Source organism: Sorex araneus, chromosome 8, assembly GCF_027595985.1.
Source record: "Sorex araneus isolate mSorAra2 chromosome 8, mSorAra2.pri, whole genome shotgun sequence".
In the NCBI taxonomy this organism is placed as follows: Eukaryota; Metazoa; Chordata; class Mammalia; order Eulipotyphla; family Soricidae; genus Sorex; species Sorex araneus.
In genome coordinates this window covers 12,794,390-12,816,188 of record NC_073309.1, presented here as the reverse complement: position 1 = coordinate 12,816,188, position 21,799 = coordinate 12,794,390, and the positions used below count along the sequence as shown (strand labels likewise).

Here is a 21,799-nt window from a genome sequence, read left to right as displayed (position 1 = left end):
ATGAGGCGCTTCCAGGGCAGCCCCCAGCAGCCTTCCTCCCCTGAAGCTGGCCCCCTGTGTCAGTGGAAGCCCACCAGGTTTCCCTGACATCAGAATTCTGGGCACTAAGGAAATGCCTGCACCTACATTCTGAGGTTCCGTCTGCCTGTCTTCGGGTTCTTGTTTCCTCTGTGAACCTCTCACACAGCACCTGGACACACACCACATGCCAACACACAAACACATACCAACACATACATAGACACGCACGGCGTACACACACCCCAGCTATGATGTATGTAATATACCACATATATCTACCACCTAGGACTGGAGAGATGGCACAGCGGGTAGGTTGTTTGCCTTGCATGCAGCTGACCCACGTTCGATTCCTCTGTCCCTTTCGGAGAGTCCAGCAAGCTACCAAGGGTATCCTGCCTGCACGGCAGAGCCTGGCAAGCTACCCGTGGGGTATTCGATATGCCAAAAACAGTAACAACAAGTCTCACAATGGATATGTTACTGGTGCCCGCTCGAGCAAATCATTGAACAGTGGGATGACAGTGCTATAGTGCTATATCTACCACCTATATATACACCACGTATGCCGCATACATGTGCATGTACTGCTTAGATACCACATACATGACCTGCCTTAGACACCACATACGTGACCATGACCACATACAATCACACACCATAAACATGTACCACACACAACATACATACAAATGCCACACACTACATTCATGACATATACCACATACACAACATATACCACCACTTAGACACACATCACACCTACGACACCCACACAGGGAATGTCTCTTCTCACAGAAACTCCACTGCTGAGATGCTTCAAGGTCTGTCCCCCTCCAGCCCCAGCCCCTGACACCCACATGGTCTCTCCAGCATGCCCAGGAGTATTCCTGAGTGCAGAGCGAGGAGTGAAGGAGTAACCCCTAAGCGCTACCAGGTGGGAACCCAAAACAAAAACCAAAAAAAGAAAAAAAGGGGAAAACACATATAATGTGAAAACACAGATTGGCTGGAAGTTTAGGCAGACCAATAACAGCTGCTAAGAAGGATAAGAAAGGAGACTTAATGTGTTGTTCTTTTTTATTTTTTTTCTATTTTGGGGGGGGTCACACCTGTTGATGCTCTGGAATTACTCCTGGTGGTGCTTGGGGTCCACATGGGATGCTGGGGATGGAACCTGGTTGGCCACATGCAAAGCAAACGCCCTCCCCGCTGTACTGTCACTCCGGCCCAATGTGTGTTTCTTCCCTCTAGGACTTGGATGTCAAACCTGCCAGGACTTGGGAGAAATTCTAGTTGAGCAGAGAGAGGCTGTGGGGAGCCAGAGAAGGCAGATACCATCTCTCCCGCTCAGCCAGGACACAAGGGTCAAGTCAGTTCTAGTTTAGTTCCTAAAGAGGCCAGTTCTGGGGCCAGAGAGAGAGTACAACTGCTAGGGTGCTTGCCTTGCACCAGCTGGATTTGACCTGGGTTTGACCCTGGGCGCTGCCAGGATCCTGAGCACCACCATGTGTGGTCCGCTATTATTCTTCTGCCTGTATTTCCACATGATTTTTTGCAGCTCTTAGGAGATCTCAAATGTTTTGGTTTGACTTCAACTCCTGAAATTATTTTTTCCCCTTTGGTTCTTAGGCCACACCTTGATGTGCCTCAGAATTTACTTATGGCTCTGTGCTCAGGAATCACTCCTGGCGATGCCACTCGCAAGGCAAGTGCTTTACTTACTGTATTCTCTCTCTCTCTCTCTCTCTCTCTCTCTCTCTCTCTCTTTCACACACACACACACACACAAACACATACACACTCTGGAACCCAAACAAATTATTTCACTTGGGAGAATTTATTTTTCTGATTTGGAGGAAGCCACACCCCGTTGTGCTCAGGGCTTATCCCCAGCTTTGCACTTAGGGATCATGCTGGCGGGACTCAGGGGCCCATAGGTTCTGCTAGAGTTTGAAACTGAGTCAGCCACATGCCAGACAAGCGCCCTACATACTGTACTATATAGCTCTGGCTCCAGAAGAAAATTTGAAAATTACAAAAAAAAAGTGTAGCAAGATGAGTATATTGATCCCCCACATACCCATAATAACTCAACCTCATCAATTTGATTAACTCATCTTGTTTTCACTTTTTCCTTTTTTTGCGCTGCTAGAGCTGGAGCCCAGGGCCCCACAAGTGCTCCGCTGCTGAGCCGCGTCCCTGCCCACCAGGAATTCTCTTCATCTCTGCCCATGGCTCCTTTCCATGTCCACTGCAGTATGACCTTCTCACAGGAGCCTGCCTTGACTCCTGGTGCAACCTCGCCACTGTCCCCTACCTCCAGCTGCTTTCTCTTGTTTTATTTTACTTTCTTTTCTAGCAATTGATTTCTGTAATTTATTCATCCATTGTTTTACTTGCTGATCGGTGGGATGCCTTTAGAGGGCCTTTATTTCTGCTTTGTTTTTTGGGGGGCATACCCAGCTGTGCTTACTCCTGGCAGGGGGACCATATGAGATGCTGGGGGTTGAATCCAGACTGGCTATGTGCAAGGCAAGCACCCTACCCACTGTACTATTGCCCCAGCGCTTGAGAGAGGTACTTCATTTCTTTTCTGAGTACCCATCCCTGGTGGTGCTCAGGGGACCCTCTCTGTGGTGCCAGGGATGGAACTGGGGTCAGTAGCATGCAAGGCAAGCGCCTTCTCCCCTTGCTGTCTCTCCACCCCAGACTGAGCATCTTCTTCACCAGTAGATCCCACGCTGGCTCAGTAGCTGGTGTGTAGGTGCCATTTAAGTCCTTGTTGAATAATTGAATAAAATTATTCATATGCATTTATCCATTTACTAATAGTGGATAAACTAATGGATGGAGCAGTATCTCAGGCTCGTCTCTCCCCCTCCCACCAGCACACACAAGAAGTCTTCATCAGATTCTATAATTTTTTTTTAATGTTGGAGTACTGCTATTTATTCAGCCATTGATTAAGCTGATTGAATTGGGTGTGAACTCCGCATTACCTTTTTTTTTTTGATAACCGTGAGATAGTTACAAATCCTTCATTTCGAGATTCAGCCATATAATGATCGAACACCCATCCCTCCACCAGTGCACACTTTCCACCACCAGTGTTCCCAGTATATCTCCCTACCCCATCCCAGTTCTCACCCTGCCTCCATGGAAGGCAATTTCCCCAATACTCTCTCTCTACTTTGGGGCATTATGTTTTGCTCGAATCTTCCCACCTGCCTGCCAGGGGCAGATGTTAGATCATTTATTGCCCATTGTTCATTTTGAATCATGGGTACCACGGCCACATGCTTCTGGAATCCTAGATTGTAAATGTTGCATTCCAGAGACATTTCTGTAGGGCACTAATCCATTTTGGGATTTAATTGGGCATCTCTGGACCAGGGCTGTTGGTGAGCTGATGGCTCCTGGAGGCATATTGTGGGGGGTGACAGCCAGGCCACCGAGCAGGCAGGGAGCTGGGGAGGGACACCTGGCACCTTTGCCACCATGTGGCACGGAGATTTAGTCCTGGAATTTGTGTACTTGGGCCTTGCTTTTACAATTTTTTTTGGGGGGGCAACACACATGGTAATACTCAGGGACTTAGTATCAGTACTTAGTTCAGTACTCAGTAGTTGCTTCTGGTGCTTAGAGAAGCAGGCAGTGCAGGGATAGAATCCGAGGCTCCTTTATGCAAAGCCTGTGCTCCAGCCCTTTACACCTTCTAGTCCAGGCTCTGATAGTTTTTTTTCCTTTTTGGGTCACACCTGGCGGTGCACAGGGGTTACTCCTGGCTCTGCCCTCAGGAATTACTCCTGGCCGTGCTCAGAGGACCATATGGGTTGCTGGGAATCGAACCCGGATCGGCCACGTGCAAGGCAAAAGCCCTACCTGCTGTGCTATCACTCCAGCCCCCTCTGATAGTTTTTGTTGAATAAAACTTACTTAGAAAGACTCGAGGGGAGGGGCAGGAGAGATAGTACAGTGGGTAGGGCTCTTGCCTTGCATGAAGCAGAACGGTTCGATCCCTGGCACCCTATGTGGTACCCTGAGCACCACCAGGAGTGAGTCCTGGGCACTGCTGGGTGTGACCCCCCCAACAAACAAAGATGTGAAGGTAGAGAGAGAGAGGAATATATTTATAAGAAAGAACGCAGGCTTAAAGGGCTAGCCCCAGGCTCCAGACTTCTTAAATAAGCAGTCTGTGTCTGCCCCAGTTGGTACAGGCGTCCCTGTGAGAGTCACAGAGCTGCAGCCAAGAGGCCTTAAGAGGCCATCAGAGCCCTTCGGGAGGTATTCTAGAAGGCCTCAGAGAATGCTGACATGGGGATAGACTTCATGGAAACTGGGAGAATTCGGACCTAGGTTGGACAAGCTGGATTTCAAGCATGGTTATAGGAAAAAGTTGTTTTATTGAATTGGAAGGGACCCCACTGGGTAGAGAACTGGTGAGACAAGGTGGGTCTAGGATGGAAGACTGCCGGGCTCTCCTGTTCCTGCTTTGAGGAGCAGGTCTTTCTGGGTGTCCTTATTCAGGGAACCCCCAGAGAGCCACAGATTGCTTCCTCTAATTCCAAGCAGGCCTACCCCTCCGGATAAGCGCAGTGGCTGCTGGCAGTGACCAGGGAGGAGTGTGTGGGGAAAGCCACCGTCCCCTTCTCTGCTCTTGGGTCTTCCCTGCTTGTCCAGAACAGTGCTCTATTCCTCCTGCCACCATGGCAGGGACTTGAGGATGGGGCAGAGGAACCTGAGGATTATTTTTCCAGGTTCGGCTTCAGCCCCAGGATGTTCCCAGCAGCTTTTTGTTTCAGACCTCAGTGTCCCGGAAGGAGGCTGTGGGCTAAGAAAGGCACAGACAGGCACAGACATGAGTGCAGCGGCGTGTCCGAGGGAAGAGGCAGGTGCCGTGTCCGGCGGTTCATGACTTCTCTCAACAGAGGGGCTCAGCCAGCGAGTTTCTGCCTCCTGCCACCAGGCTGCAAACGCTGAATCTTGGGGCTGGAGCAGCCCAGCTCGTTGTCCGACTCGGACCGAGTGTGGCGTCTCTTGGGAGCCCGTCGGGGGCTGGCTTTTCTGTTTCCATCTTCTCTGGGGTGGCCACGGGGGCATCTCCGTAGGTCCGGTAGCCGCCAACCAGGCAGTATGTCTCCCCATGCCAGCCCACCTGGCTCTCTCCAAACCCTCGGTAGAGAACATGGTAGTGGCCGGGTGTGGGAGGAGAGGGTGCCGCTGCCGCTGGAAAGGGAGGCAGAAGCTCCGTCACGCACGGCTGCCGGGCCCCGCATGCCTCCCCTCTCCCACGGCTCTCCCACTTCCGCCTTACACCCTCGAATCTGGTATCTACCACATGGCCTTGGCCACTGAGTCCAGAGTCCCCGGAGTGTTCACGCTGGCTGCAAACTCGAGCCAGGGAGCCTGGGAGCCAGGATGTGGCATGTGGAGAACCTGCTCCTGTCATAGAGCCCCACAAAGAGGGGCTGGAGAGATAGTACAGTGAGCAGTGCGCTTGCCTTGCACGTGGCTGACCTGGGTTCGATCCCCGGCATCCCATATGGCCCTCAAGCACTGCCAGGAGTAATTTCTGAGCACAGAGCCAGGAGTAACCTCTGAGTGTTGGGTGTGGTCCCCCAAGTAAAAAACAAAACCAAAAAATCCCACAAAGATTGCAGGCAATCTCTTCCACAACAGAAATTTTTTTTTTTCTCTTTCTGGTTTTGGTGGAGTGGCATCAGTGGTGCTTGGGGGTCACCCCAGTGGTGCTCCAGGGCCTGCATGCAGTGCCAGGGATTAAACCTGGGCCTCTCACATGCTAGGCATGTACTCCATCCTGCTGATGTGTCTCTCCAGCTTGAGTCACGGTCTGGGCCGTACCCAGATGGAGTATTCCAGGGCTACTCCTAGCTCTGTGCTCAGGGGTCTCTCCTGATGGCTCACCGGGGACCATGTGGTGCTGGAGGTCAAACCAGGCTACTGAATACCAGGAAAGCTCCGCACCCCATTTGTTATCTCTCTGCTCTGAGAAAACATTTATTTTGAGGGAACTTGTTGGATCACAACTAGCTGCGTACATGGCTTACTCCTGGCTCTGAGCTCAGGAATCACCCCTGGTGGTGCCTGGGGGATGGAACCTGGGCTGGTTGTGTTTAAGGCAAGCACCTTACCTGCTGTCCTATGGTTTTGGCCTCTCCAAAACATTTCCCCCCACCCCCGCTCGGACATATTTAAAAAAAAAATTTTGGGTCACACCCAGTGATGCACAGCGGTTATTCCTGGCTCTGCACTCAGAATTACTCCTGGTGGTGCCCAGGGGACCATATGGGATGCTGGGAATTGAACCCAGGTCGGCCACATGCAAGGCAAACACCCTACCCACTGTGTTATCGCTCTAGCTCCACCTAGGCATTTCTTTTTTTTTGGGGGGGGGTCACACCTGGCGATGCACAGGGGTTACTCCTGGCTCTGCACTCAGGAATTACCCCTGGCCATGCTCAGGGGACCATATGGGATGCTGGGATTTGAACCCGGGTCGGCCACGTGCAAGGCAAACGCCCTACCCGCTGTACTATCGCTCCAGCCCCTCCACCTAGACATTTCTTAAGGTCACTTTTTTTTTTTTTTGTGGGAGGGCACACCTGTCTGTGCTCAGGGTTTACTTTTGGTTCTGTGCTTAGGGATCACTACTGGTGGGGCTCAGGGGACCATATGGGATGCCAGGGATTGAACACTGGTCAGCCATATGCAAGATTTACCCACTATACTATCAGCTCTGGCCTCTTAACATCACTTCTGAGGATTTCATGGAAATGGCTTTTAAGTTTTGGGGACAATCTAGTACAGGTCAGTTAAGAATCCCTCCTCCTTGGCAACATTTCAGCCCCCTTCACAATGAGTTTGATCGCCCCAGCTCTAATCCTTTCACGAATATTAGAAAATAGCCAGAGGCTAGAGCAATAGTAGTGCCGTAGGGTGTTTGCATTGCTCGAGGCCTGCCCAATTCCATCCTCTGAGCACCACCAGGTGTGAATCTGAGCAACACTGCATGTGGCCCCAAAACAAAACAATAAAAGAAAAATAGCAGATCCTGAGGTGCGGGTGGCCAGGAGGCTTGAAGGCAAGCTCCTTTCCCACTTCATGATCACAGCGCCCCTACCTCCTGGCACCCCACCGTCTCGGCACTGAGTCCCAAACGCTGTGTCATGGCTCTCCTGGTTGGTTCTTCCCAGCCACATGCCACCACTTTTCCCTGGGGACTCAGTAGGCTCAGGCTCGGTGTGTCTGAGGGAACTCACGTGGATGTCTACATGACAGCATGAAGTGGGGTTCAGGAGGGGCTTTCAACAGCTCTCCCTCAAACTACCCCATCTGTCACCTGCTAATCAAAAGGCACTTGACTTTTTGCCAAGAGGCCAATTAGGAAAAGGGCCTGAGTGGAAGATCAGCGTAGCCCTGAGGAGAAAGCTGCATTTTAAAGATTAGAACCTTCCTGAACACTTACCCATGGATGACAGCTCACACGTTCTCTGCAGTGAGTGAGAACAAGGTGGGTCCCTGAGGAGGCCACAGATCATGGGTAGATACCTGATGGGCAGGGAGGCTCTGAGGTGTGGGAGCCATATGAGGTCATGAGCGTGGACATCAGTAATAGTACTGCCTTTGGTCCAGAGACCAGGCCTTGGCCTGCCAGCTGTGGGGCCGTCCCAAGGGACACAGGACAAGTTAGAGTGAATATAAAAGATCCGGTCTGACATTTTTTCTCAAGCAGCCAACCAAACTGGTCTCTCATGGAGAAATGAAAATTTCCTCAAGGGCACGTTTGTGTACTAACTCTGCCCTGGCAACTGGGAAGAGGCCTATGACGTCATCACTGCCCAGTGAGGTCACACAAGGATCGACTTTAGGTTCTCTGAGGCATAGGGACATGTGGTCTGGATCTCCTCAGCCTGCCCTTCTCGCACATAACAGGGGTGGCAGGGCAAGAGAGACTGTCCTCTGAGGCAGGCTTGAGGAGATTAACCTAAAAAAACTAGGTTGGACAGTACTGATCTAAGTACGAATAGTTGGAGTGGCAGATTTATGTGCGCTGGGCAATCAGGAAGGGTCCCCGGGGGTGGGCCTGAGGTTGGGACATGTGGATAGGGCAGGAAACACTTTCCAGTTGAATAAAAGCCAAGTTCTTTGCTTGTCCTGCTCCAAATGTAGATTCATGGAATCCAGACCTTTTCCAACTGTTTTCCAGAAAACCAAGCGACTTGGACTGGCTCAGTCACATGGCTTGTAAGGGGGCATCTGGCAGATGACGGCTTTGTGCTGGACTGCAGGGTTTCAATTGACAGAGATGTGATGACAAGCTCTGCTCATTCCCCAGTGTGGCTGGGAGAGCGGTCAAAGGTGCTACAAGGCAAAATTCACCTAGTGGGAATGACAGGCCCATAGTAACATGAAATTAAAAGGACATGACAAAATGACACACAAAATGACTATCGTACCCCTCTGACAACCCCACCACCACGAAGGATGAGGTGTAGGCTCAGCCCACGTGGGAAACGTGGTCTATACCACAAAAGGGGTAAGAGCTGATCTGTTCTACCCAGAGGGACTCTGCCTTAGCTGGAGCTGCCCACGTGTGGATACCGCGTTTGAAGAGGCCTCGGCGTGACCGATCCTTACGAAAGGCTCCCGGCTTTAAACAAATTGTCTTTGGGCCACACCTCGCAGTGCTCAGAGCTTACTCCTAGCTCTGTGCTAAGGGGCTTGGTGTCAGGATTTGAACCTGGGTCTGTCACGGGCTAGGCAAGCATCCCACCTGCTACACTATCAGTCCAGCTCAGAATAACTTGCAGAGTAGACAGTGTAGGGCTGTGTCCAAGATAAAGATTCTCTGGACTCCTATTCCTGGTTGAGATCTACAAGCACCTTCTTCATGATGCTTAGCAGGACAGATGAAGTCAGGCCTAACACGAGCTATCTTTATGGAGCACAGTACTAAAGAGAGAGCTTTGGAGGTGGTTTGTCCTGGCGATGGGCCAGCAGAACACATAATCTCCAGGGTTACAAAGAGCTCATTTGTCTGGGAGTCTCCCTTTGACTTGATGGGTACTGATGAGGACTTAGCTAGGACTCTGGAAAAGCAGATAGAGTCAACTAGTTATCAACCTCTGAGGGCTTGACACTGGGGATTCCACAGACCATTTGAAAATACTCATACATGTGCCAAAGGATAGTATAGGGGTTAAGGCACATGCCTGGCATATGGTTAACCTTGGTTGGATGCCGAGCACTGCGTGGTGCCCTACACACTGCTCGGAGAAAATCTCAAGCATCACTGGGATACCCCTGCTTGTCGCCCACTTTGCTGGCGCTAAATGGGTACCTTCTGCGGGTAGGAGGTAAACATACTCACTGGGGCTGGGGGGCTAGTACAGCAGGTGAAGTGTCTGCCCTGCATATGGCCCACCTGTGTTTGGTCTCTGGCACCCCATATGGTTCTCTGAGCTGGCCAGGAGTAAGCCCTGAGCATTACCAAGTGTGGCCCCCAGACAAAACAAAAATCCCCACAAAAACATTCAAAGATCAACTGGAAGAGGGAGGCCTCATCCTGGGTGTGGCAGTTTGGGGTATGAAGGTGAACCTTCTCAGGAATCGAGAATTTGCCCTGTCAGTTGGGGAGATGCATAAAAAGAGGATCTATTGCTAGAAACCCATGGAGATGCAAAACCAAAACTGTTTTATTTTGTGACTCAAGAGAAAGACTAGAGAGCACCGAGCTCAGCAGTGCTGGCGGGCTTCTGACCTTTCCCAGCCAGAGCTCAGCAGGGAGCCTGCTGACCAGAGCACGCCTTGACCCAGGACAGTGGACTCCTGCTGTGGCGTCACACCGAGGCCCTCTGGTCTCAGGTGTGCTGGGGCAAAGGGTCGCTCACAGAGGACGCTAGTCCTGGCAGGCTTCTTCGTCGGCGAGCTGCCAGCTCAATCTTCTGAACCAGGCTGACGTCCCAAGGGTGGGTCACAAAGCTGATGACTGTGCCTGGCACCTCGCTCCCCACCCGGCCTACCCGGCCCGCCCGGTGGATGTAATCTTGCAGGGTGAGAGGGAAATCATAATTGACCACCAGCTCCACCTGGGTGCTGTCCAGGCCCCGAGAGGCTATGTCCGTACAGAGCAGTATGTCCCGAGAGCCCTTCTGGAAGGCCTGGAAGATCCCTGCCCGCATGGAGGCTGGCATCTGTCCCTGCAGCCGAAGGTGCTGGATTTTGTGGTCATCCAGAATGTACCCCAGCCAGTTGACAGTGCTGGAGCTGTTACAGAACACCAGCACTGACCCTGAGGTCCCGCTGTCCCGCTGCTTGATCAGCTGTACCAGCTCGGTCACCTTCTCTGCCCCCTTGAGTCGCATGAATGTCTGTCTGACGTGAGGCATGATACAGTGGAGCTTGGAGCTGGTGATGGTGGTTAGTGATTCTGGGCTGGCAACTTTACTCAGCAGCTGGCCAACGCCTTCGGGAAAAGTGGCCCCCACTAACACTAACTGGGCTTTGGGGCTGAAGGGGTCTTCCAAGTCAGCCGAACCCTCGGCTATATTGCTCTTGTCCAGGATGAATTCCACCAGTTCCAGGAAGCTTTCATCCAACAGCGTGTCTGCCTCGTCCAACACCAAGAACGAGAGCAGCTCCAGGCTGAGCAGCTGCCGCCTCAGGGCCTTCCACAGCCCTCCGGGCGTGGCCACCAGCACATCAGCGCGCGGCTGTCTGGCCAGCTGCTGCTTGATCCGGTTCATGCCGTGGCCTCCCCCGAGCTCTCCCACCTGGAGGCCCAGAGAGCTGCCCAAGGGCTGCGCGACCATCCGAACCTGCTCGGCTAGTTCTCGGGAAGGTACGAGGACGAGGCCTCGGGGCGCGGGGAGCTGGCCCGCGTCCAGGCTCGGCCGGTCTAGGAGCCGCTGCAGCAGAGGCAGGAGGTAGCTGAAGGTCTTGCCACTGCCGGTTTCGGCGGCGCACAGGAGGTGGCGGCCGCGAAGCAGCGGGGGGATGGTGCTGGACTGCACGGTGGTGGGCCTGACGACCTCGGGGGCGGCCTCCTGCAGGGCGTGCAGCACGCGGGGCTCCAGCCCCAGGTCGGCGAAGGTGCGGGGGGCCGCGAGCTTCCGTAGCGCGGGGGCATCGCGCTGCGCGCGCTCGATGGAGAAATAGTCCTGGCGCGCGCGGCGGCTCTTCCAGCCGCGCGAGGCGAGGGGCGCGGTCTCCCAGCGGCTCAGCGTGAGGCGAGCGGGCTGGTTCAGCTCGGGCCGCCGCGCCGACACCAGTAGCGGGCCGGGTCGCGACAGCACCGGCTGCGCCGGGCTCTGCCGGCCGCGCTGCCGCAGTTCCTGCCGCCGCTGGAAAGCCCGCGGGATGCGCACCACCGGCAGGGGCTCATCGGGATCACCTGCCGCCAGCTCCCGTCGAGGAGCCAGAAGCCACCGAGCCGTGAAGCACAGGAGGCGCGGGGGCCGGGCCAGCGCCATGTTGCCAGGGGCGGGGGGAGAGGCGCACGGCAGTGACGTCACGCGCGCGCCAGGACCGGCGGACGGTGGCTGCCGCGGCTCAGTTCGGCGTGCGGAGTTGGCGAACCTTGAGGCAGGAGGATCTGGGGAGTGCCGCCGTCGCGAGGTCTGTCTGGAGGTGCGAGCGCGGCCCGGCGCCGTCTAGACCTGGGCCAGCGACGGGGAAGGGCGCGCGACGCCGGCGCCGTCGGGACTCGGCCTTACCCCGAGGGGCCAGAGGGCGTCAGGCGAATGGGCGTCGGCGTCCTGCGGGTCGTGGTCGCCGTTCCCTCCGCGGCCCTGGCTTTGCGCGGGTCGCCCCGGAACCTCCCCGGGGACGGCGAGGGCTTCCTAGAGGTGGTGCCGGCGCAAGGCCTGCTTCCGAGCGTTAGTGGAGAGTCTGAATGAATGGGACAGACACCCCCAGGAGCCCCGGCGCCTGCTGGCGGGGTAGGGGGCTTCGGCATCCGCTCCCTGTTGAGTGGGAGTCGGGTGTGTAGCTGCCCCTCGAGAGGACTCATCTTTTCCTACCTTGCCTCGCTCTTGTCAGCCGTGGCCCACTGTCCTCGCTCCCTGTCACCCAGGTCGCCTTCTCAGCCCGAGCCCCCTTCTTGTGCCGCCTGCCCTTCCGCTTATCGCCCGTGACCCTGAATTCAGATGTATAGGTTTCCACAAAGTTCTTCAGTCATTGTCATTCTTACCATTTTTCTTACTAGGGCTTGGGTCACACCCGGCGGTGCTCATGGGCTTTTTCTGGCTCTGCCCACTCCTGGTGGGGCTCAGGGAGCCATATGGGGTGCCAGGAATCGAACCCGGGTCAGTGATGTGCAAGACAAGAACCCTACCTACTGAACTAACTCTCCAGCCTTTGGTTGTACTTAACAGATTTAGAGAGGGCGTGTCAGATGGCTTCTGTAGCCCCCAGTGTCTGAGGGAGAGATAAGGTAAATGTGGGGTAACCGTTTGGGGAGTGTCCTAACGTCTGGAAGAGTGTTTAAGTTTCATCAGATACCAAGAGGGCCAGAGAGAGGGGCTGGAGCGATGGCACAGCGGGTAGGGTGTTTGCCTTGCACGCGGCCAACCCAGGTTCGATTCCCAGCATCCCATATGGTTCCCCAGCACCGCCAGGAGTAATTCCTGAGTGCAGAGCCAGGAGTAACCCCTGTGCATCGCCGGGTGTGACCCAACAAGCAAAAAAAAAAAAAAAAAAGAGGGCCAGAGAACAAGCAGGATTATGGGGGCGTGGCCGTTGGGAGGAGGGTGGGAGGGTGGGGGTGATTCTCCCCACTACTACTCACACACACTTGCCAGTGGCTGGAAGCGTTTTAAATCTTGGGGAGGTGCTACTGGCATCTGGTGGGTAAGGCCAGACTGCTGTCACAGACTACAGAGCATAAGGCAGCCCCTTACAAAAAATAATGAAAAGTGTCCATCCTGAATGGTGGGGAAGGTGGGAGGGAGGGTGAGGACTGCAGAGAGGCCGATTCACAGATGCATGTTCACCTCAGGCTTTGCCAAAAGCTTGAGCAGCACCATGCACCCTCAGAACATTCTGTGGCCATCCTGACCCACTGTCTGTGGCTCCCTTGGGGTCAGGCACGTGGGGATCCCTGGAAGCCCTAAAGGCAGGGTGGAATGTTTTCTGAGGGGCGGAGAAGAGTTCAGGGAGGACAGAACCCCCTCAGGTATTTGGACAGTGCGTCATTCAGGAGAGAGAGAGATGTAGTGTGCTGCCCACCGTGTGCTGGCAGAACTGAGGCCCGTGGCAGACGCTTGGACTTATCCTGAACTGAGCCATTGGCATTGCCGACATCAGGCCTGAGAGGACTGAGCTTCCTTTCCCTGAGAAGTTATTTATTTTGGTTTTGGGGCCACACCCGGAAGTGTTCCGGGCTTATTCCTGACTGCAGTCAGAGATTCCCTCTCCTGGAGGGGCTTAGAGGATGGTGGGGGTGCCGGGGTTTGAACCTGGGTTGGCTGTGTGCCAGACAAATGCCCTACTTGCTGTACTGTTGTCACTCCAGCCCCTTTAAAGAACGTTTTTAACCAACTCAATGAGCTTAATCAGTGGCTGAATAAATGGCAGTACTCCTACATTGTCACTGTCACTGTCATCCCGTTGTTCATCGATTTGCTTGAGCAGGCACCAGTAACGTCTCCATTGTGAGACTTGTTACTGTTGTGTTTTTTTTTGTGTGTGTGTGTGTGTATCGAATACACCACGGGTAGCTTGCTAGGCTCTGCCATGCAGGCTGGATACTCTCGGTAGCTTGCCGGGCTCTCCAAGAGGGATGGAGGAATAGAACCTGGGCTGGCCGTGTGCAAGGCAAACGCCCTACCCGCTGTGCTATCACTCCAGTCCACTCCTACATTAGTTTAAAAATGTTTTTAAATTTAATTTTTTTGTTTTTGTTTTGGGGGCCAGGCATAGCGGAGCTCAGGGATCATTCCTGATAGTTCTCGGGGACCATATGGGGTGCTAGGGACAATCCCACTCAGCTGGGTGCAAGGCACCCTACCCGCTGTCCTATCACTACCCACCACTGTTCTGTGCTGCCCAGATGACCACTGTTTTGTGATAAAATCAGATGGGAGTTGGCATTAAAGTTGACATAAAGGAGCTCCAAGATCTAGTGCTTCTAAGTTGCAGTTGTGATTCTCTCGAAGAATTCAAGGCTCCTTGTTCCTCCATTAAATAGCTCTTTAGATACTTGATTCAGTATATTTCTTTTCTTGTCTTTTTTTTGGGTGCGTGTGGGTGCACACTCAGTAGCGCTCAGGGCTTACTCTTGGTTCTGTGCTCAGGGATCATTCCTGGCAGACTTAAGGACCATCTGGGACAGGATGCCAGAAATTGAACCCGAATTGGCTGTGTGCAAGGAAGCGCCCTACCCATTCTACTGTTGATTCGACCCCTGACGTTTTATTAATGTACACGTGCCTCCGTCTCTTCACCTGTAAGCAAAGAATTCTTTGTACCAAGGCAGAGTAAGTCCATTAAAGGAATGATCAGAAACACATATTTAGGTATATATTTGCCTTTGGATTTTTTTCAAATATTTGTGTTTGTTGTTGTTTTGCTTTTTTTGGGTGACACCTGGTAATGCTCAGGGGTTACATCTGGCTCTGCCCTCAGGAATCACTCCTGGAGGTGCTGGGGGAACCATACAGGATGCTGGGGATTGAACCTGGGTTGGCTGCGCGCAAGGCAAACACCCTCCCCGCTGTGCTCTTGCTCCGGCCCCTTTCAAATATTTGGTCCAGACGGTGACTGCTCTAGGTATAGGCTCTTTCCTTTAATTCCCTCAAAAGTCACAGCGAGTAGTAGAGCCCGTCTGAACTGGCCTCTGCCCTTGGCCCCTAATTTGTGTCTGTCATTTCACAGACATCGTGTCAGTCCTCTCACAGACACTGTGTCAGTCCCCTCTCTTGAGTAACCCCGAGAAGTTGTTGAGATGGTGTTTTGTAGTATTGTGCTTTAGAAGTAAGAATGACTTACTGACCGAGGAAAGTTGTGAGCGCCTGGGAGTAGGGGCCAAAACCGAAACAAAACGGTTGCAGCGCCCGGCGAGCACCGCAGCCACAAAGGATGTGTGAGCCCCATAGCCAGGGAGGGTCAGGCTTGTTTGGGAGCAGCCCAGTGACCCCCAAAGGCTCTATACCCATGAACTCATGTGCCTCAGCCAAGAGTGCTCATCCCGCCAAGCGCATGTGGTAAGCAGGCAGAGGAACGCAAATGTGGGGGTGCCATCCCAGCCGAGCCCCAAAGCCAGGCGTGGCTACAGTCCCCGGGGCAGTGTTCATGCCAGTTAGGTCTCCAAATAGCTGGAATTTTAATTATTTTATTAATTTCTGGCGCTGGGGATCAAACCCAGGACCTTGATAACAGGCTCTTTATCACCGTGGAGTTGACGGGGTTCAATCCCCGGCACCCCCTGGAGTCCCCCAAGCCACCCCAGGAGTAGTGCCGAGTGCAGAGCCAGGAGTAAGCCTCTGGTGTGGGCCCTAAACAAAACAAAAGGTTTCTTTTTTTTTTTTTTTGCTTTTTGGGTCACACCCAGCGATGCTCAGGGGTTACTCCTGGCTTTGCACTCAGGAACTACTCCTGGCGGTGCTTGGGGGACCATATGGGATGCCGGGGATCGAACCCGGGTCGGCCGCGTGCAAGGCAAACGCCCTACCCGCTATGCTATCGCTCCGGCCCCAAAACAAAAGGTTTCTAACTCATCCTCTTATTTTCTGCCTTTTCTTTGCTAGGGCTGCGGTGGGCAGGGCGTGCTATGGGCGGGGTGCCCGCAGTACTGAGCCTGAGCTCTGCAGTGGCACGGGCCGCTCGGGCTACACCCCCGGCCCATCAGCATGTCGGTCTCCCCTCATTCTACTCTTGCTCTCTCTTCGAGGCTCCCGAATTGATTTGGCCTTACTGCCTCCTTGACAGAAAACCACTCCCTGCTCCCCTGAAAATCTGCCTCTAAGCAAACAAACAGCAAATGTGTCGTTTCCACCTGAGGCTGCTGCCGCCCCACTAGGTCATTCCTGTGTCCCCTCCTCCCCTGGAGGGTGTCACCCACTCTGGGAATCACTGCTCTAGGCTACTGAATTTCCAATGCATTTTTGACACATTCACCTATTCACTTGGGTTTTGTTTTTGTGGGCCACACCTGGAGGTGTTCAGGGTTATTCCTTACCCTGTGCTCAGGAATCACACCTGGTGGTGTGGGGGGGGACCACATGGGATGCCGGGGATCGAACCTGGGTCGGCCGTGTCCGAGGCATGTGCCTCCCCACTGTACTGTCTTCCCCAGCCCCTGCCTGTTCCTTTGATATGCATATCCTGTGTTCCCCAGAGCATGAACGCACCAGCAGAGCAAGACACTTTTGTGTCAAATGTAGCCTAAGAGACAGGAGATTGGCTCAGACATGGGCTTCATGTTTGTGGGGTAAAGGGATGAACTTTGTCTTTCTTCTTCCATTAATTACTGATCTATTTACTCTTTTGGTTTTTGGTTCATACCTGGCAGTGTTCAGGGCTTACTCCTGGGTCTGTGCTCAGGGCTCACTCCTGGTGTACTTGGGGGGCCACATGGGGTTCCAGAAGTGAACCCAGGTTGGCTGTGTGCGAGGGAAATGCCTTCACTCCTGAACTACTCTCTGGCCCCAAGTTCTTTTCATGATTGGAGGAAAGTCTACAAGTCGTGTTAGCAGGAGGAGGGACATCCGCGCTGGGGAGCGGGAGAGGGTCCCACTGGAATTGTTCACTCTGCTCCCCTCTCCTCAGGTTGCAGCGAGGAGGCATGATCGTGAACGGCCTCTCCCTGTGCTACAACAACAAACTCATCCTGGCCCCGATGGTTCGAGTGGGAACTCTGCCGATGAGGCTGCTGGCCCTGGACTACGGGGCGGACATTGTGTACTGTGAGGTGAGCGGCCCCCGATTTCCCAGACACCTTCCCCCGGAGGACAGTCACTTACCTGGGTGGGTTTCGGGGGCTGATCGGGAGTTGGAGTGCAGGATGGGTGCTCACTTTCCAAGTGCTCCCTGCAGAAGGTGGAGAAGAACCCGCACAAGCCGTGCTGGGAGCCTAGGTCTCCTGGAGCTTGCAGGGGACCTGGGTACGTGAGCATCTGTGCAGGAGTCAGATGAACGTCTGGAAGAGGAAGAACAGGGCCAGACTCAGGTCTGGAAAAAGGATGAGGTGGCGTGGGGGGCATAGTCTTTTGTGGCGTCAGTAGCTAGTGGGCCGGCTACTTGGCTCGCAGTGCCGGAGAATATTAGGACTTCAGACCAGGCTTTATTTTTTTTATTTTTTGAGAGTGTCAGCAGATGTTTTTATTTTATATATTTTGGTTTTGGGGTCATACCTGCTCAGAGCTTACTTATGGCTCTGTACTCAGGGATCACCCCTTGAAGGCTTAGGAACCATATAGGGTGCTGAGCATCAAATCTGGTTTGGCCATGAGCAAGGCAAGCGCCCTCCCTGCTATACCATTACTCCAGTCCACCCTTATTTAAAAAAAAATTTTTTTTTTAAATTGATTGAGGTCAGAGGTGGATTTAGAAAGTGTTGGCGGCAGGGGGTGAGGGCATAGCTGTATTAGAGAGTAAACTTCACCTGTGTGAGGCCCTGGATTCTATCTCTGGTATCCTCATGTATTCCTCCTCCCACTTAGAAAAATGAAAATGCAGGAAAGCATCTTCTAGGAAAGATAGAAAAAGAAAGGCGTTTGCTCCAGAGGTAAGGCACTTTCCTTACACGTGGCTTACTTAGATTCAATCCCTGGGCACTGTTAAGAGTGATCTCTGAGTGCAGAACTAGGAGTCAACCCTAAGCACCACTGAGTGTACCCCTAAAAAAAACCCCAAAAAAACATAGGAAAAAAAAAAGAAAAGAAAAACAGAATTCTTTTTCCTTGTGGGCCACATGTGGCATTGTTCAAGGGCTACACCCTATGTAGTACTTGTGTTGGGGTCACTTTCACTGGTGCCTGGGAGATCATATGGTGCCATGAACAGACATGGGGCTCTGGCATGCAAAGTGTGTGTTCCTTTGAGCCATCTCTGGGCCCGGGGAAAAATAGAATTATGGGAGTGGCTGATACTGTGCCCTGGGGGAGTATGAGTGTGTGTCACAGTTATCTGGAGAGCTCCCCCTCAAGCTCCAGTCGATGGGGGAGTACACCAGCAGTGCTCAGGGCTTATTCCTGGCTCTGTGTCAGGGATCTGGCAGAGGGCAGAGGCTTAGAGGCATTCTGGGTGCCTAGGCCTGACCTGGGCGTAGTTTGGTACCTGGCGCCCCCTGGTGGGTGCATAAATGACCTGCAGAAATGACCTGCAGGCGGCATCAACAGGCCTTGTCTAGCCCTGGATGGCCTGAACTGGGTTCCTGTGAGGTGTGCCATCTGTGGGATAATAAAATCAGCCCACGCACCTTGCTGGATTGAGTGTAAGACCCAGGATATGCAAGGCATGTAGATACCTTGGAAGCTTTGTGGAACCCTCTGCAGCTGGCAGTGAAGAAAGGCCGAAGTAGCTCAGCCAGAGTCAAGGGAACAGGAGTCAGATGACCAACAAAGTGGACCTAGTGGACAGAGTGTCACTCTGCACCTCTGTCTGTAAAACAGTGGTGTGGGGGCGGAGTGATTGCATAGCGGGTAAGGCTTGCCTTGCATGTGGCTGACCTGGGTTTGATCCCCATTACCCCGTAAGGTCCCCAAAGCCTGCCAGGAGTGATTCCCAAGCACAGAACCAGGAGTAACCCCTGAGCCCAGCTGGGTGTGGCCCAAAACAAAAACAAATGAACAACAACAAAAAACAACCCAGAAAAAAAAATCCAAGGACCCACATAAGGTCAGATAGTACAGGGATTTAAATACATTTGTTGCATGTGATTGATACCAATTTGATCCCCAGCATCACTAGGAGTGATCCCTGAGCACAGAGCCAGGAGTAAGTACTGAGCACTGCTAGGTGCAGTCCTAAAATCAAACCAAACCAAAACCAACTGAAAAACAACAGCCCATACAGTGGAGGCTGTAGTCAGGCCCAGGCACAGTGATGGAAAACGGGTCTTCGGACCTTTTCACCCTGTAAAGTGGAAACTCCGTCCTTGTTATGCAGCCACTCACTGCTCTTCCCCACCCCCCACCCCTTGTCGCTCCATTGTGCGCTCTGGGTCTGTGTGTTGACTCCTTTAACTCCTGCCGTGCCTGTGGGCACATGGGACCTGGTCTTTCTGAGGTATTTCACTTCGCGTAGTGGCCTCAGGGTTCATCCAGGTTAGATGTGTGACACGGGATGAATAGCCCTTTTATGTCCAGGGTACATTTTGTATATTACTCATCTGTCAGTGGCTGTTTGGATTGTTGGTTATTGTGAATAGTGCTACAATGAACATTGGTGTTCAAATACCTCTTTGAAGCCTCGTTTTTTTCTTGTTTTTCCTCCTCTTGGTTTGTCGTCCATCCCTGGCTGAGCTCAGGGCTTACTCCTTGCTGTGTTTTCAGGGCTCACTCCTGGTAGTGCAGGGGCACTGTGTGGGGCTGGGTGGGGGCGAGGCAAACACCTTATCTGCTCTACTGTCTGGCGCCCCCCCCCATTTTCCCCCTCTTCCCATTGGTTTTTTTTATATCTTTTTTGTTTGTTTTTGCAACACCTGGCAGTACTCAGGCTTACTCCTATCTCTGTGCTCAGGAATCTCTCCTGGCAATACTTGAGGAACATATGAGATACCGGAATGTGATTGAACCTGGGTTGGCTGCATGCAGCACAAGCCCCCTACCTGCTATACTATTGCTCTGGCCTCATTTATATAATTTCTAATAGAAATATCTATTATAATATCATGTTCTGGGCCATAGCGATAGTACAGGGCTTAAATTGCTTGCCTTGCATATGGCTGATCCTGTTCAATCCTTGGCACTGCATATGGTCCCCTAAGTACCATCAGGAGTGATCCCTAGCCCCCCTGGTGTGGCCAGAAAAACAGAAGGAAGAAAGAGAGAAAAGGTGCTGGTTTCCCCCTGGCTGCTCTTGGGACTTGCTGGAGCTCCTGGGAATTCAGACTGGGACTGAGCACGTGGACTGAGTCTCTTCTTACCTTCTGGATCCCCCAGAATCCCTGGCATTAACTCCGGGCATGTAGACAGGACTGGTTCACTGTCCGTCGTGCTAGTCTGCTGAAGTGCTCCTGCACTGAGCATCTTGCCTCCTGCCCAGTAGAGAGCCTCACTCTTGCAGAAGATGTGCACTTCCCCTTCATTTTTATGAAGCCCATTTGGAACACCTTCCCCCACTCCCCCATCAGTCTTTCCTATGTCTGTTTGAAGATCTCCAAAGCTGAGTTACAGTGCCTTTCATGTCCTGGTGTGACCCACGCGGGCTGGGTTTAGGCCTCTTGAAGTAGATCGAAAATCTTCCTCATTGTTCTTCTGTTCGTGAGGCCTCTCTGGCCCATGGTTGTTTTCTGGGAGCTCCTCCCCACCAACCTTTTTTTTTTTTTTTTTTTTTTTGCTTTGTTGAGGTGGAGGAGGGTCTTTGGGGACATGGACTGGAGCTGAAAAGAGTAGGTAAGGGAACTGTTCAGGAGTTCACATTCTAGGCTGTTCTCTCTGGCTCTGTGTACCCCTTACCCAAATGTCCTCAAAGTCCCTACAAAGAACATTAGAATGAGGATCACTTGGGGGGTTGTTGGGGGGGTCCCTGCTAGCCAGGCGAGTGTGGTTGGTACTGGAGCTTCAGGCCAGTTGGTTTTTTGGAGTTCAGGACTGACGAGCGCCCTCTGCTTTCTTGGCAGGAGCTGATTGACCTCAAGATGCTTCAGTGCAGGAGAGTTGTCAATGGTGAGTGCAGCTCTGGGCCCAGAGCTGTTTTCTTTGTGTTACGAATCAATAGTAGGAACCTATATGATCCAGAAAATGAAAGTCCCCATATCCCATAATTGAATGAATTACCCTGGCGGTGCTCAGGGGACCATATGGGATGATGGGAATCGTACCTGGGTCAGCCATGTGCAAGGCAAACGCCCTACCCGCTGTGCTATTGCTCCAGCCCCTAGGCTTCATTTTTAAACCTTTAGTGGTGTGTGGACTGGAGCGATAGCACAGCGGGTTGGGTGTTTGCCTTGTACACAGCCGACCTGGGTTCCATTCCTTCATCCCTCTCGGAGAGCCCGGCAAACTACTGAGAGTATCCCGCCCACATGGCAGAGCCTGGCAAGCTCCCCATGGCATATTCGATATGCCAAAAACAGTAACAACAAGTCTCACAATGGAGACGTTACTGGTGCCCGCTCGAGCAAATCGATGAACAACGGGATGACAGTGCTACTACGGTGCTTAGTGATGTGTATTTATAAACATATTAAATGGATTTTGCTAATTTGTATGGTGTACTGCTTACATGTGTAAAGCCCTGGGCTTCATCCCTGGCACATCAAGAAGTAGTAAATGTTTATACACACATGCACATACGCACACAGAGCATACACATATGTCCTCTCACCTTTTCTCCTTGCGATCATAGTACACATATTTTTCTCTTTTATGGGGTGGGGGGGGCATGGTTGTTGGGTCATACCCAAAGGCCTTCAGTGGCTAGTCCTGGCTTATACTCAGAAGTGAACCCTGGCTATGGACTATATGTGGGGCCAGGATTCATCTTTCTTGGTTATGTTTTGGGGTCCATACCTGGCTATGCTCAGGGCCTACCCCTGGCTCTATGCTCAGGGATCACTCCTAGTGGGACTGGGGGTACCAAATAGAATGCTGGG

General features: G+C 52.8%; 3 protein-coding genes across 7 annotated transcripts in view; 1 reads left to right on the top strand and 2 right to left on the bottom strand.

Moving 5' to 3' along the window:
* Positions 1-4,544: 4,544 nt before the first annotated feature.
* Positions 4,545-7,681, bottom strand: DPEP2NB (DPEP2 neighbor). Its single transcript, XM_055146303.1, is given in 3 exon segments — positions 4,545-5,077; positions 5,080-5,247; positions 7,508-7,681. Coding segments are annotated over 3 exon segments (363 nt in total). The 5' UTR covers positions 7,581-7,681; the 3' UTR covers positions 4,545-4,955.
* Positions 7,682-9,719: 2,038 nt separating this feature from the next.
* DDX28 (DEAD-box helicase 28) lies at positions 9,720-11,527 on the bottom strand. Its single transcript, XM_004600901.2, has one exon. It carries the CDS (start codon positions 11,511-11,513, stop codon positions 9,903-9,905), a length of 1,611 nt encoding a protein of 536 aa, XP_004600958.1. The 5' UTR covers positions 11,514-11,527; the 3' UTR covers positions 9,720-9,902.
* Positions 11,528-11,537: 10 nt separating this feature from the next.
* Positions 11,538-21,799, top strand: part of DUS2 (dihydrouridine synthase 2) — a 34,012-nt gene continuing 23,750 nt past the window's right edge. Inside the window, exons 1-4 of one of the 5 annotated variants that reach the window (XM_055146083.1) lie at positions 11,544-11,658; positions 14,337-14,519; positions 16,810-16,951; positions 20,825-20,870. In XM_055146083.1, coding sequence (XP_055002058.1) covers positions 14,461-14,519; positions 16,810-16,951; positions 20,825-20,870 — 247 coding nt within the window. In that variant the 5' untranslated portion in view covers positions 11,544-11,658; positions 14,337-14,460. Of the gene's footprint in view, positions 11,671-14,336; positions 14,520-16,809; positions 16,952-20,824; positions 20,871-21,799 lie in introns of all 5 variants that reach the window. The other 4 variants (XM_055146085.1, XM_055146082.1, XM_004600900.2 and 1 more) reach the window with 4 other exon arrangements.